At 48.1% G+C, this 13,580-nt stretch overlaps 2 protein-coding genes across 3 annotated transcripts; one reads left to right on the top strand and one right to left on the bottom strand.

Annotated features, from left to right (window-relative positions):
• Positions 1–627: 627 nt before the first annotated feature.
• LOC118509839 (protein phosphatase inhibitor 2) lies at positions 628–6,280 on the bottom strand. Its single transcript, XM_036051031.1, has 4 exons — positions 5,842–6,280; positions 5,280–5,479; positions 5,043–5,204; positions 628–4,971 (listed from the first exon to the last, which is right to left on the bottom strand). The coding sequence occupies exons 2-4, from the start codon at positions 5,375–5,377 to the stop codon at positions 4,518–4,520; spliced, it is 714 nt and encodes a 237-aa protein (XP_035906924.1). The 5' UTR covers positions 5,378–5,479; positions 5,842–6,280; the 3' UTR covers positions 628–4,517.
• Positions 6,281–6,650: 370 nt separating this feature from the next.
• Positions 6,651–13,528, top strand: LOC118509834 (xylosyltransferase oxt). 2 transcript variants are annotated; one of them, XR_004905944.1, is made up of 5 exons: positions 6,651–7,266; positions 7,339–7,481; positions 7,549–7,709; positions 7,795–9,930; positions 10,045–10,299. XR_004905944.1 is itself a non-coding variant. In XM_036051025.1 (5 exons), exons 2-5 carry the CDS (start codon positions 10,311–10,313, stop codon positions 13,348–13,350), a joined length of 2,820 nt encoding a protein of 939 aa, XP_035906918.1. In that variant the 5' UTR covers positions 9,629–9,930; positions 10,045–10,310; the 3' UTR covers positions 13,351–13,528. The 2 variants fall into 2 exon arrangements, 1 of the variants encoding a protein (XP_035906918.1); XM_036051025.1 differs by lacking the exons at positions 6,651–7,266; positions 7,339–7,481; positions 7,549–7,709 and adding exons at positions 11,013–11,155; positions 11,227–11,387; positions 11,467–13,528 and having other exon boundaries at positions 9,629–9,930; positions 10,045–10,942.
• The last annotated feature ends 52 nt before the right edge of the window (positions 13,529–13,580 follow it).

Below are 13,580 nucleotides of genomic sequence, written 5' to 3' on the forward strand. Positions count from 1 at the left end.
ACCGGACGTTTCCCTCAACAACAAAAAAAAAAAGAAACCGGAGGATGATTTAGTGCAACACCGTCCGTGGCCGTATTTTCATAATGTGCACAAGCAAAATAATCCCACCCATTGCGCCCGATCAGATGAGTGAATACAACAACATCATTAATGTGGCAGTAACCGCGCCGTCCCAAGGTTGCCAACCCCCCCGGGGACCCAGGATATCCTACCAGTTGACAATATCCGGATGTTGGTTGTTCGGGTTTTTTGAGGGTGGAAATGGGAGCTGGTGGGGCTACAAACGAAACATCGAAATCAATTAGTTCGACAATTTCAGCAGGATTATTTTTACATTCACATGTTTTATCTACCGGGTCTCCGGAGGTGGGGGGAGGAGTTCGGGAGCTGGGTGGTGGCATTAAAATGTGTTGGTAAAAGACAAAAACACACGCACCGTAGATTTCAATTTGCGAATCATATGCCGATCGTTTCACCCCGGTTCACAAACATTTTCCACTGTGAGTCCGATCAGCAGCCATCCGGATCTACAAACGGGGAAGAAAAAACAACCAACTGGTATTATTATTTGTGGACATCGGAGGGAAGGAGAGAGAGAGAAAGAGAGAGGCAACGATCCATCCAGCATACAATTCAATTCACGACTTTAATTTATTCAAGTAATTCCTTTAACGCATCCTCAATTCCCAGCTCAATCACACCCCGCTCTCTATTGCTTTTCACTGGCGCCGCAAACAATAAAGTGCTATTTTTTTGTTTTGTTTTTCTTTGATTATTATTGCTAATCGGTTTTTGTTTTTCTTTTCTTCAAATCCATCGCAAACTATATTTTTTATATGTTGATTCCATATAACTATTATCATTATTCAACCTACTACTTCCGGGTTTTGTGTGTGTGTCTAATCCATCGTTTTTTACCTATCGATTTTTTCTAATGCTGCGTCGGTCTCTCCCACTGGCAGCAGTGGGGAAGAAAAGTCGGCGACACAAGTCGGAAGAAAATAACGTTAAAATGGGGCTTTTCCGCTGGTCTTAAAACATTGTTTCTTTCTCCATCCCGCTTTAGGCCGGGCAAACAACGGAAAACCTCTTAACGAATACGAAACTAGCAGCATCATCAGTTCTATTACCACACAACTTTGAAATCAACGTACCTATTTCTTAGCGTTCGTGTTTTTTTTTTTTTTGTTTTTTAAATGTATTTTTAAATAATTAAATCTCACTCCATTCTTTCTCACTCTGGGGAAATAAAACTATTACCTATAATATTGGGAGGGATTGTTGGTGGTGTGTGTGTGTTATACTGATGGGCACTTGAAATCGGTACTACCTGTTTCCGATTCCGATTCCGCGTTCGGAGCTGATTCCGCTTTTGGATCCGATTCTGAAATCAGCTCAAAATCATTCCACACCTACTCTTTGGAATCGATTCCGACCTAAGCATCATTTTGCCCATCACTAGGGTGTTACACGGGAAACTAAAACCCACAACGCTAAGGACCATTTTGTAATAAAGTAAAACATAATTATAAGTCTACTAGTATACACTAGGGTATTTTTGCTACTAATCTTCATCTTATTGGCTGCCTTGTTACCGGGACTGTTGTTTAGTATTCGAAAAATAAATACAAAAATTTCGTTACCGTTCCTACCCCTTCGTCTCATGATTAAAATGAATCTGCTTATTGCGATGTTTGTCAGTGTAATTTTTAATACAGTTGTATAGTTCTCGTATCACTAACTTTAAATTTTAATCCTTCAAAAGAGAGTGATCTACTCGTTCTTCAAACTAAGAGAGAAATTTTCCTAAATAAATTTCTTGTTTTTTGTCTTTAAAATTATCCAAAAGAAATGTTTTTTTGTTGTTCAAAAATAAATTGAGATTTACATAATTCAACAGTTGTGTGTGCTACTTTAAATAACAGATCAATCTTTTTTAGCAAATTTCTAGCAATGAGTTTAAAACAGCCCTATTCTGGGGGTGGCGGGGGAACACCAACACCCTGCTGTTATATCCCCTTGTTCAAAAATACTTGCGACACGTGTGCGGTACACGCACGTGACTTTCTGTTTTCTATTCAAAGCGCCTTACCGATTTTGATTATCTCATTCATGGTGGTGGTGGTGGTGGTGGTTGCTGGGAGACATTATTTTCCCCCATTCCGAAAATAATGTTCCTTTTATTTGTTTTTGTTTAGCAACTATCTTTAGTTGTTTTGTAGTTTGTTTGTTTGTTTTTCCGCTTTTGTTTAACCACGAACAGAGTGGTTCTTTTCTCGTTCGCAGTTACAATAATAGGTTATTGCTTAGTTTGATCGTGTTTTTTCCTTTAATTTTAAGTATACTATTTTAACTTGGTTTAAATTTTGTTTTAACGTTTCTAAACGTTTTTTTTTTGCATTTACAAATGTTGATTTTGTTTTCTTCTGTCTCGCTAACTCTCCCCAGTACTACACTTAGAGCGAAACGCGCCAATTAGTGTTAAAAAAGCAAATGAAATTGTTTGTAAAATTATTGTTCTCGCCTAAGCACTAAGCGCCCATACGGTTACGCACAACACCGCACTCTCCGCACGCGTTGGTTCTATCATTTAATCGCTCGGGGGTTTGGCTGGCTGCCCTTACTAGCACCCTCCCCGTCCTTTGATTTGATTGATTGTGCAGCAAACACCCTGCGCACCGGACCCACCCACCCTACTGGTAGTGCGGCAAATCCGGTTAAGAGATCGCTTCAAACCGATGACTACTACCCAAGCGCCTAGCATGCGATGTGATGCGGCGGCCCTTACTCATTCCGCCCCTTTTTGGTTAGCCGACCCGAGTCACCCGTCGGCAGCCGTATATACCACAGTTCGGAGCGGACGAGAAAGCTTTTCCCTGGTGGTGCAGAGCTAAGAAGTGTTTACACCAAACGAGACACACACACACTGGTAGCACTCGGTAGATTTGCCTTCTTTTGTTACAGGTAGGAAAAGCTTGATTATAAGACGGTAACGACGGTTTAGCTAGGAGGTATTTGGGTTAGTGGTGGTTGGTGTGGACTTGGGTGGACTGACTAAATGATCGCATGCAATTAACTTAACAGACAAAGATAGAAAGAAACAAACAAAAAAATCAGTTTGCTCGTGAAAACCCATATCAACTAAAACCGAATACGGATACGATGGTGCGAGGTTATTTACAATTAAATCCGAAATTCGTCCATGCGTGCGTGTTTGGGGCATCTCCCATCAATCATACGCTAAACTAATGCTTTCTTCCCGCGCTACGAGGAAGCTAATCGAACCCCTTATGCTACGCTTCTACGGATAAGTTAAAGCAGCAAAAAAATCGTTTAAATTAAATATTCTCTTCCCAACTCTAGCTTGCCATCCCTATCCTATACGCAACACTACATTCTCACTCAAGAAACCCAGGAAGAAAAACGACACGCGTGCACAGCATTCTATGCATTTCTTTTGAGCAGATAAAACAACAGTGTAAAGCAAACGATGAAGAAAATCATCAGACAAATCGACACGATCATGATCAGTGCGATGACCGAGCTGCGCGGGCCCTCGAGTTCGGAACTTTCCTCCGAGATGCGGATTGTGCTCGATACTTGTTTGCGGTTTTTTTAGTTAAATTTGGAGGGGAGAAAACCAGACACACACAATAGCACGAAAGGTTAACAATCGGTATAGTTAACAGTGTGTACAGCGAACGACAAGGAACAAGAAAACAAAAATTGAGACAAAAAAGAGGGGAAGAAAAAAAAGAAAATAAAACCAGATTAAAATTGCAAAAACAGAAAAGAAAATTGGAAATTGAAAATAGTAAAAAGAACCTTTTGTTTTGGCCGACTGAAATTCCTAAAACAAAGAGCAAAACTGGTGGCACCAGCCGGAGGTAGAGCGCGTGGGAATTGTGTTTCGAACTCGATGATTGTTGTGGGCAATAATGTTTCAGGACGATGTTTGTTGGGAGTTTTCTAGTTCTTTTAAGCAATTTTGTTACGGTTTAAGTGCTATCGTTGGGGCACCCAACCGCGCTAAGCTAACAGCAGCTAACACTCTATTTGCTTCCTACTTTCACAGCAAAACCCACACTCTCTTTCTCTCTCTAACTCACACACACAAACAGACTAAGAAGTCCTTAAAGGACCACCAAAAAAGAAGAACAAAAATCTACCCTCCGTACAATACATAAAAACCGAAAACCGAGAACAGACGTTCCCTTCTACTGCAGACCATGCGTAACCGTTGTAACAGCTCAAAAAATGGCAGTCTTAGGACCTCGCTTCCTGTTTTCAATACCTCTATCACTCCAACGTTTGCATAGCGCGCGCGCGTGTGTGTGTGTCTGTAATTGTGTCGCCGTGTCGCGGGTGTGTGTGTGTGTGTTTTAAAAGACAAATGCGGCTGTAAAAACCGGACCCCCAACCGGAAACCGGCGGTGCACGCGATCCGGCCCTTGGAAGCGTAAATGTTTCCATCCCCGGGGGCACAACTGCAACCCCCTCTCCACACGGTACACCACCTAAACAATTTCCTCCATACCTGGCTTTAATCGACTATCGACCGGCCCAACCTTGCCCGTGCGCACACTAGCGCTCCGATCGGTTTCCTCCTCCTCGATTTCCATGCTCGTTTCGTCCTTGCTGGCGGCAGGTACACTGGAACCGGACCCTTCCGTTCCGGACGCACCGGCGGGCGTTTGGTTCGAGCTCGGTGCTTCACCATCGTCCGCCGTGTTCGGGTCATCGTTCGCCGCACCGTTGTCATCGTCTTCGTCCTCCTCGTCGTCCTCTTCGATTAGCTTGCGGGCCAGCTTAACGGCCTCGAACTCGTTATAGTGAGCTTTGCGGCGTCGTTCGAATTCTAGCTTGCGCTTCTTCTGCTCCTCCGTAAGCTCTTCCTCTTCGTCGTCGTCGTCATCATCCAGCTCCTCCTCCGATACGGCATCACTCCGTGCGTCGGCAGCGACACGTAATCTAAAAATCGGCAATGAGAGACAGCGTAACGAGAACACCTCTACAATACGATTTCCCTCAGCGCAGCTTACCTTTCCGCAAGCACTTCCGCGTCCAGCTGATCGACATCGGCTGCTTCTACGTAGTTGAAGGGCGTTTTCGGTTCGTCCACCTTCATATGGCCGTAATCCTTGTCCGGCGGATGGTACGTCTGTAGCACGTTCAGCTCATCAAATTTGGCACTTTTCCTGTGCCTGCAAAAATAAAGTCCACGAAAGGTATTAAACGCTCTACCTTGCTAACCGTATGGCCACCGGGCACCGACTTACACTGACGATGCTGCCGAATGCTTGTCGAAGCTGCTGGAAGATTTGAGGATACCCTTGCAGGGCTTTTTCGCATCCGGCGAGTCCGAACTGAAGGACATTTTACGTACTCTTGTTTCTCCGCTAATTTTGACGACGCTACTTTACAGGGCAAGGTCTTAAAGGTTCCGAAGATCGGTGCGTACCGTGCACTGTGGAGCGATCTGAAAAAGAAAGCAAAACAAAAAAACAGCACAGAAACGTGATCAGTGTGAGGGTCGAACGGTACGGAACGGCAAGCGGAAGCATCGAATAATCTCATAAACCATTTCCTGCACGCTTAGAGGGTCAATCGGTCGAACAGTAGTGGGGCAGCAGCAGCAGCAGCAACAGCACTAGCAACGTGTATGATTAATAGCAAATAGCGTTTGTTTGTGGAACGATTAGCGATTCACATTCCTTTATCATCACATCATAACAATCGAAACTACCCCCGCTGGTACCGTTGCCGGAACTATCCGGGAGCTGATCGGCAATCTCGGCAGCGAAACAATGCAACAGCAACCAAACGCGACCGAATGCTTACCAGCCTCGCTGCAAAGCGTCCTAATCCAACGGGGCGTTTCTTCTCCGCCCTGTCTCGATGGATAATCCGATTTGGGTAGTTCCGATTACGGAAGATTACGTCTTAGATTTGCGGATTTTGCGGCAACCAAATGGACAATGCTTGTTTGTACGCGATTTTGCGGATGTTTTGCGAACGGGCACTGGTCGAATGTTAGGCACAGATGCAATGATATTCCATCGCCCCTCAGCTTCAGCGGAGTGTAGCACGTTTCGGAAATATACAGCAGCCAAGCCGTAATGCGAAATACGGAGAGAAATGGTTTTGTTTTTGTCGCGAAAAATTCAACCTTTCTGCACTGATAATTTTACCGAATACCGAGGTGTGTACAGTGCGGGACGCGAGGTTTGTCCGTGCGGTCGATTTTGACAGCTGGTGCGCCAGTTGACAGCCAGGCGTGCTTTTGACAGATGCTCACCTTGGGTCGGCCTGTCGAGCAGTTGCACACTGCTCGAAAATAGGTTCAATGCAAACAGCGCGAATTCGTGAATTCAAACTAGAAATGCAAAATGCGTTTATTAGTAAAAGAAAAATGTTTTTTTATGGCGTAGAATCAACCAACGCCAATTGTTGCTCTATTAAGAATTTTTTACAATGAAATTTATGGCGAAACATAATAATGCCTAAAGTTATGAGCATTTTTTTCCAAAAATTTTCAACAAATGCGGCCTACCAGACAGAGCAAAAGTCTGTATTGTTGAAAATGCTGCATCACGTATGATCGTACACGAAATGTAAACGAAACACGCCTCCCAGTAAGCATCTCTAGAATTCCTAGAAACCGGTCACATTTAACTGATTTATTTACACAGATGCTAATCTTCTATCTGTATCCACACGCTTCACAGTTTGCATGATCACGATTTCGAACCAGTGTACAACATACTCTCAAATGGCTTCGATCCAGACGATGGTTGCGTGCTTAAAGCGCTTCCCAGCCACCAAGTGTGCCGTTCAGTTAATAGTTTTGTTAAGTTTGGTGATTGTTTTGTTTAAAAGTTCCCCGCTATTGAGTTGGTTTGCATCGGTAGACCATGCTACATCGACAATCGAATCGCTTACCATTTCGAATGGAACAAAGTACGTGCTACCGTGCAAGGTATCTGCACCCGAAGCGATCGATTCGATCACACGTGTGGTTACGGATGAGTGTAAAATTAAGCTAGCGAATGCTGCTTGCAAGAACGCCCAGGGTAAACTTACGCCCCGTTCCATCGTGAATCACTGTCCGCGCGGTGGGTACGTGCCGTACCGGTTGGTGGGTTGCTTTCCGTACAAACATTTCAACTACAGCACCATCATGAGAAATACGCCGGAGAACTCTCCGAAGAGTTGTGTGGATTTCTGCACGCTACGTGACTTTCGGTACGCGATCACGCAAAGTGGGTAAGTAGCTGTAGTGCGCACGCACAGATGAATGATGTTGTAACATTAATACTGCACCAAACTTCTGGCCAGACCTTTGTGCTTTTGTGACGACGAGAAACCGAACCCAGCGTTAAGGCTTCCCGACGGAATGTGTAACGCACCGTGTCCTGGCTCTCCGACACAGTACTGTGGAGGAAAACTGGAGATTTCAGTGTTCGAAACTGGCCTTGCAAGTACGTATCCCATCTGCACCCGCATCCTGTCGGCTAGTCAGCACCTAGTGTCCTAAATATTTTGCAGAACAACCAGAGCTACCGATTAAGCTGTATCCTCGGCCCCAGGACAAACCGGTCCGGGTGGCGTTTCTGCTACTGTTTCACAAAAGAAATCTCCGACAGATACATCGTTTTTTGCGTGCAATTTATGACAAGAATCATTACTACTACATACACGTCGATCCCGTAAGTAATTCGAACGTCACCTTACACTATAAGGGCCAATGCTACGATAAAGTTCTTTCTCTCTCCCTTCTGTCTCCCATTCCAGAAGCAACACTATCTTTACCGCGAGCTGCTGAAGCTGGAGAAACAGTTCCCCAACATTTATGTAACGCGCCAACGGCACACTGTCGTGTGGGGATGCTTTACACAGCTGCAAGCCATGCTGGCATCGATGAAACATATACTCACCATACCCACGTGGGAACCCGACTACATACTGAGCATGAGCGGCAGCGACTTTCCCGTCAAACCGATTGGAAAGCTGACCGAGTTCCTGACCGCCAATCGGGGCAGAAACTTCCTGCAAGTGCAATCCGTGGCCACGGTGCACACATTCATCAGCGAAACGGCGTACGATAAGAACTTTGTGGAGTGCGAAGATCGCATGTGGCGCATCGGTGATCGGCAGCTGCCGGCCGGCATTATGACGAACGGTGCCAGCGATTGGTTTTGTTTGACGCGCGAGTTTGTGCAGTATGCGCTGGACGAACGGCACGATCTGGTGGCAGACTTGATGATCGTTATGGAGCACACGATCTTCGCTACGGAAAACTTTTTCCCCCAAGTGTTGCTCAATTCACACTTTTGCCAGACGCACTACAACACCGGTTTGCGGGTCGTTAGCTGGACACGGGGGCATGGTTGTGCGCGGGATCGATCGGTCGAGTGGACGGGTTGCAGTCCGCTCACGATACGGCGTGACGATTGGGGCGGCCTGGAGCGTGCCATCGACGAGAAGATCTATGCCGTGCGCAAGTTTAATCCCATCTTTGATCAAACGATCATACTGACGGTGGAGGAGTACGCACTCGGAAAGTATCCAGCGAATGTGCCGAACCTGAACGCTTACTGGCTAAATGTGTACCATCACGAGGATGAGAAGCATGACGCAAGAATGGGTGCCGTGCTGAATGTTGCACACGTGCTGCTGTACCTCAATGCCCAGCGCGGTGGATACGAGCGGTACGAGGTGGTGAAGATATTGGAAATAACTCACTACTTTAATCGGAACGCGTTCGAAGGGTTTCTAGTGCGTCACACAGCACTCGTCAACGATCATCAGTTAGAGCTGGAGCTATTTGTTAAGCCTCGCAACAAATTCTATCCCAACCGGATTCTGCTAGGCAGGCTGTCAAATGTAAAGCTGGAAGTTTCGAACGTTATGGACCAAGTCGAACGCCTGCCCATCGATTTCGATCGCATACTGTCGGTCAACGTGCGACCCACACTAATATTTCATGTACCACCACCTTCCAAAAGCGAATCGGTACTGCAAGACACCAACCACACCGTTACCGTCGATTGGATCGATCCTCGCAAACGATCGGAAGCGGTAGAGCAGTACACGATCACGAAGGTTGAGGGAAAAATAAATCATCATTCACTTCGAAGCGACACGCTGAAACCTCCGCTCGCGGAAGGTGTGTGGAGTGCGAAGGTACACTTAAATGGGAGCTATGTGGGAATGGTCCAATTTTTGGTGGTCTCGGAGAAGCTTATTGAGCTGCCACGCTTTACAACCTCAACTACCGGCACATGCGATCGGCCACGTGGTTTGTTTGATGCGTTTGAAAACTTCTCGTGCCGCATTCCAAACAGTGCTCTGGTGCTGCAGAAACATGCTCGCTTTAGTGCGATTGTTAAAGATACGTTTCAGCTTGAGAATACGTGCCTCGCTGCAGGTGAAATAGCAATGGAACATTCGAATTTCAAGCAGCCGTTGGTGCGCTGCTCTGATGTATTGTGGAGCACGCTTTCGCCCGACCCGAAAAGCGATATTAACTATCGCATTAAGAAAAGTAATTAGAGTTTTAGTAGTGCCGTGCGTAGTGGGGAAGGAAAAGAAAATTAAATAATAAAAAAACAAATTCACTAAAAACATTCAAACCGTTCTGCATTGAAGCTGTCAAACCGCTACATCATGAAGCAACCCTGGCTCAGTAGGCGCTGCGCGTTCAATTTTGTCAACAAACCCCGTGTTGTCAAAACAAGCACATCTTCTTCTTGTGCTTCTTGCTAGTGCTGCTTGCCGTCGCGCGGTTCTGCTTTGCCCTGCGTTTCTTGCGTGCACTTTTCTGGCGGTTCTCCAATCTGGAGCAAGTCACGGCGAAGACGACGACGACGGTTCTTAATTAGATGTAATTTGATTCTCAACCACAGCACCGGATCCACGTAATCGCACGTACGTATGTGTGTGTGTGTGCCGTTTTCAGTGCACGCGTCACCATTTCTAGCCAGAAGGTGTTTTCTGTTAACGCATCCGTTTTCTCTTGCGGATTTTCTTTCCAAACTGCAGCGTAAACCCTCCCAACCCCAACGGTGAGCGGACCACCACCATGTGCACCTTCGGAAGGTAAATGCATTGGCTAGGATATTGTTTCGTTACCGCCGTTCGGTAGCATTCTTCACATCGTCTACACGGGGTGCCCCAATGCACGGTGCACGGCTCAAACATCCACGTGTTGGTGCCGTCGTGTTGCTTGTGCTAGCGGAGACAGAACTCGCCCGCCATCCGTAGCGCTCCGGCCAGCCAGATCCGTGGTGGTGGTTGCAAGGGGCACGATGCGCAAGTTCCCGCTGCGCCTGCTGTGGCGCTACAAGGTGTTTGTGCTGATCGGGTTTATGCTCGTGGCAGCACAGATATTCCTCGCGTACAAGCTGCTCTGCATGCCACTGTCCGGTAACGAAAGCTCGGAGGAACGAGACCTCAGTCGCCGGCTTTACGAAAAGTATGTGAAAAAATCAGCGCCGCCAGGTACGGATGGAGGTGCGCACGACGCGAATTTGTCGATGGGCGGTGAGAAGGGTACGGCCGAAGGAGCGGGACGCGCGAAGGACCTAACCCAGCAGCAACACATCCTTCGGCTGGACGAGCTCGATTTTGTGCCACCGTGCGAGCTGACGCGGAAGGAAACGGTGTCCGCCATTCACCGTGCCAAAAGTCAATCGTGCAAGGCGAAAATTGTGGAAGTGGCGTGTGAAATTTTGGCCGGAAAGTTTTACCCCCAGCGTCTGCCGAACTACTGTCCGCGGGGTGATCATTCGCCGAACCGGGCGCTAGGCTGCTTCCGGGATGAGAAAAATTTTCGCCTCCTGTCCGGATACTATTCCACCTTCAAGACGAACAATTCGCCGGAAAAGTGTATCCGGTTGTGTTTGCAGTCCGGCTATCCGTTTGCGGGCGTTCAGTATGGGTAAGCAGGAAAAGCCTGTTAAGGTCTTGGATTTTTTTTTGTTATCGCCAATCTTTTTCCTCTCTTCCAGCTACGAATGCTTCTGTGGCGATGAGGTGCCAAAAGCGTCGGCCAAGCTTCCCGACTCGAGCTGCAACGTTAAGTGTCCGGGCGATCCGAAACAAGCTTGCGGTGGATATTTTACCATCAACGTTTACGAAACCGGAATACGCAGTAAGCACATCAATACAGAGCGCGGAGGGTTAGCCTTACTTTCAACTAAAAGCCTAATGGATTTCTTTTAGAATTTGCCGCCCAAAGCACAGAAACGGTACCGAAGCACGCGGACGAAACGGTGCGAGTTGCATTTCTGCTGACGCTGAACGGACGAGCCGTTCGGCAGGTGCATCGATTGCTGAAGGCGCTGTACAGCCCACGGCACTATTACTACATACATATCGATGCGGTAAGGGAATGAAATGCAGCACAAAGCCTAACCTGCAGCTAGCTCTAATAATCTCTATTTCTTCTTTTGAAATGAACAGCGCCAAGAGTATCTTTACCGTGAGCTGCTCAAGCTAGAACCAAAGTTCCCCAACATCCGACTAGCCCGGAAACGGTTCTCCTCCATTTGGGGTGGTGCATCGCTGCTCCAGATGCTGCTCGCCTCGATGGAGCACCTGCTGTACGAAACCGACTGGCACTGGGACTTTGTGCTCAATCTAAGCGAAAGTGATTTCCCGCTCAAAACGGTCGACCAGCTGGTAACGTTCCTCACGGCGAACCGTGGACAAAACTTCGTCCGGAATCACGGCCGAGAGGTGCAACGGTTCATACAGAAGCAGGGCCTGGATATGACGTTCGTCGAGTGCGATAATCGTATGTGGCGCATCGGCGATCGAACACTCCCGGCCGGCATTACCATCGATGGTGGTAGCGATTGGGTGTGTTTGTCGCGTGACTTCGCACGCTACGTGACGGGCGACGGGAATGGCCAGCAGGACGAGCTAATCCGTGGTCTGCTCCGCGTGTTCCAGTACACGATACTGCCGGCGGAATCGTTTTTCCACACCGGGCTACGGAATTCGCGCTTTTGTCACACCTACACGAACAACAATCTGCACATGACGAACTGGAAGCGGCAGCTGGGCTGCAAGTGTCAGTACCGGCACATCGTCGACTGGTGTGGCTGCAGTCCGAACAATTTCCGGACGGAGGACTGGGAACGGTTGCAGGCGACCCAGCACAAGAAACTGTTCTTCGCCCGCAAGTTCGAAGCGATGGTCAATCAAGCGATCGTACTGCAGCTGGAAGAGTGGATCTTTGGCCCGTACCCGGCCGACTATCCGAACCTACACTCGTACTGGCACAATGTGTACCATCACGAGGATACCGTCCCGTCGGTGGACGGTGCACTGCTGAACGTGGTGCACAGTTTGCTACGCACGAACGGACGCATCAACACGGTTCAGTTGTATGAACCGGCGGGCAGGTTACGGGAAATCACTCATTATCTCGAGCGGGACACGTACCGCGGGTTTCTTGTGCGACACGAGGCAACGGTCCCGAGCCAGGCCCACGTACGGATGGAGCTCGAGACGTGGATCTCACCGGTCGTGATGGCCAAAGTTACTCGCAGCACACCACTCGCTCGGCGCGTAATCCACCTGGAAGTCAGCACGGATTACGACGAGAAGGAACAATTGTCCCGCAACTTTCCACGCATCATAGGGACGAACGCGGAACCGGCGCTCATCTTCCGGCTCGCGGCACCGCTCGAATCGGAACGGGTGAAGGGTGCGAACGCTACCAACCATTCGCTGACCGTCGAATGGATCGATCCGGTCGGGACGCTCGTTGCGTCTAGTCATTTTACGATCGAGGACAGCCCGAACGGGCCGCCGCACAGCTTTAACCACTTTTTGAAAGGGAGCAAACTAAAGCAACCGCTTACGGAAGGCGTTTGGGGTGCGCGGTTACTGCAGGGCAAAGCATTGCTCGGTGCAACGCGTTTTCTTGTTATTGCATCGACTGTGCCAAGGGAGGCTAGCGAGCAAGCGCAAGCCGGTGGTGATGCTCACGAGCCACACACACATCGGCAGGTGATACCGGTGATGGGGCGCGGATCGGCCCCGGCAAATACGGCCACCAGCAGGGTACGTGCGAAGGAGCGTAACCGTACTCCGGAAGGACATTCCGGTGATCGGCACACTGACACGGATTCGGACGATCATCCGCAGCAGCAGCTCGATAAGCTTGTCGGGCAGTTTTTTACCATCCGGGAAACTTGCGTAGTTACGGTGGATGGTGGTGCGTCTCGGACGGTGGACGGCGGGCAACAGTTTGCCGATTGTAAGACAACCAGCTGGAGCAGCTTGGCAATGGATCCAAAGAGTGATATCTACGTCGAATCGGTGACGTCGAACTAATGGTAGTGGTGGTAGCTGTAGTAGTAGTAGTAGCACCAAACAAGAGGTTATAATATGTTAAGCTCGGGTGTTATAGTGCCATTGTTTTGTTGTTTTGTGTTGATTGTTGTTATCCCGTGTTTGTACTATTTTCCCCTTTAGAAACTAATGTTCTAAACGATCCTTCCAAAAAAAAAAACGGTGTACATATCGCGAGAAGCGTTTAGGGGATGGATGCCCCGATACTCATG

Source organism: Anopheles stephensi, chromosome 3 (genome assembly GCF_013141755.1).
Source record: "Anopheles stephensi strain Indian chromosome 3, UCI_ANSTEP_V1.0, whole genome shotgun sequence".
Classification (NCBI taxonomy): Eukaryota; Metazoa; Arthropoda; class Insecta; order Diptera; family Culicidae; genus Anopheles; species Anopheles stephensi.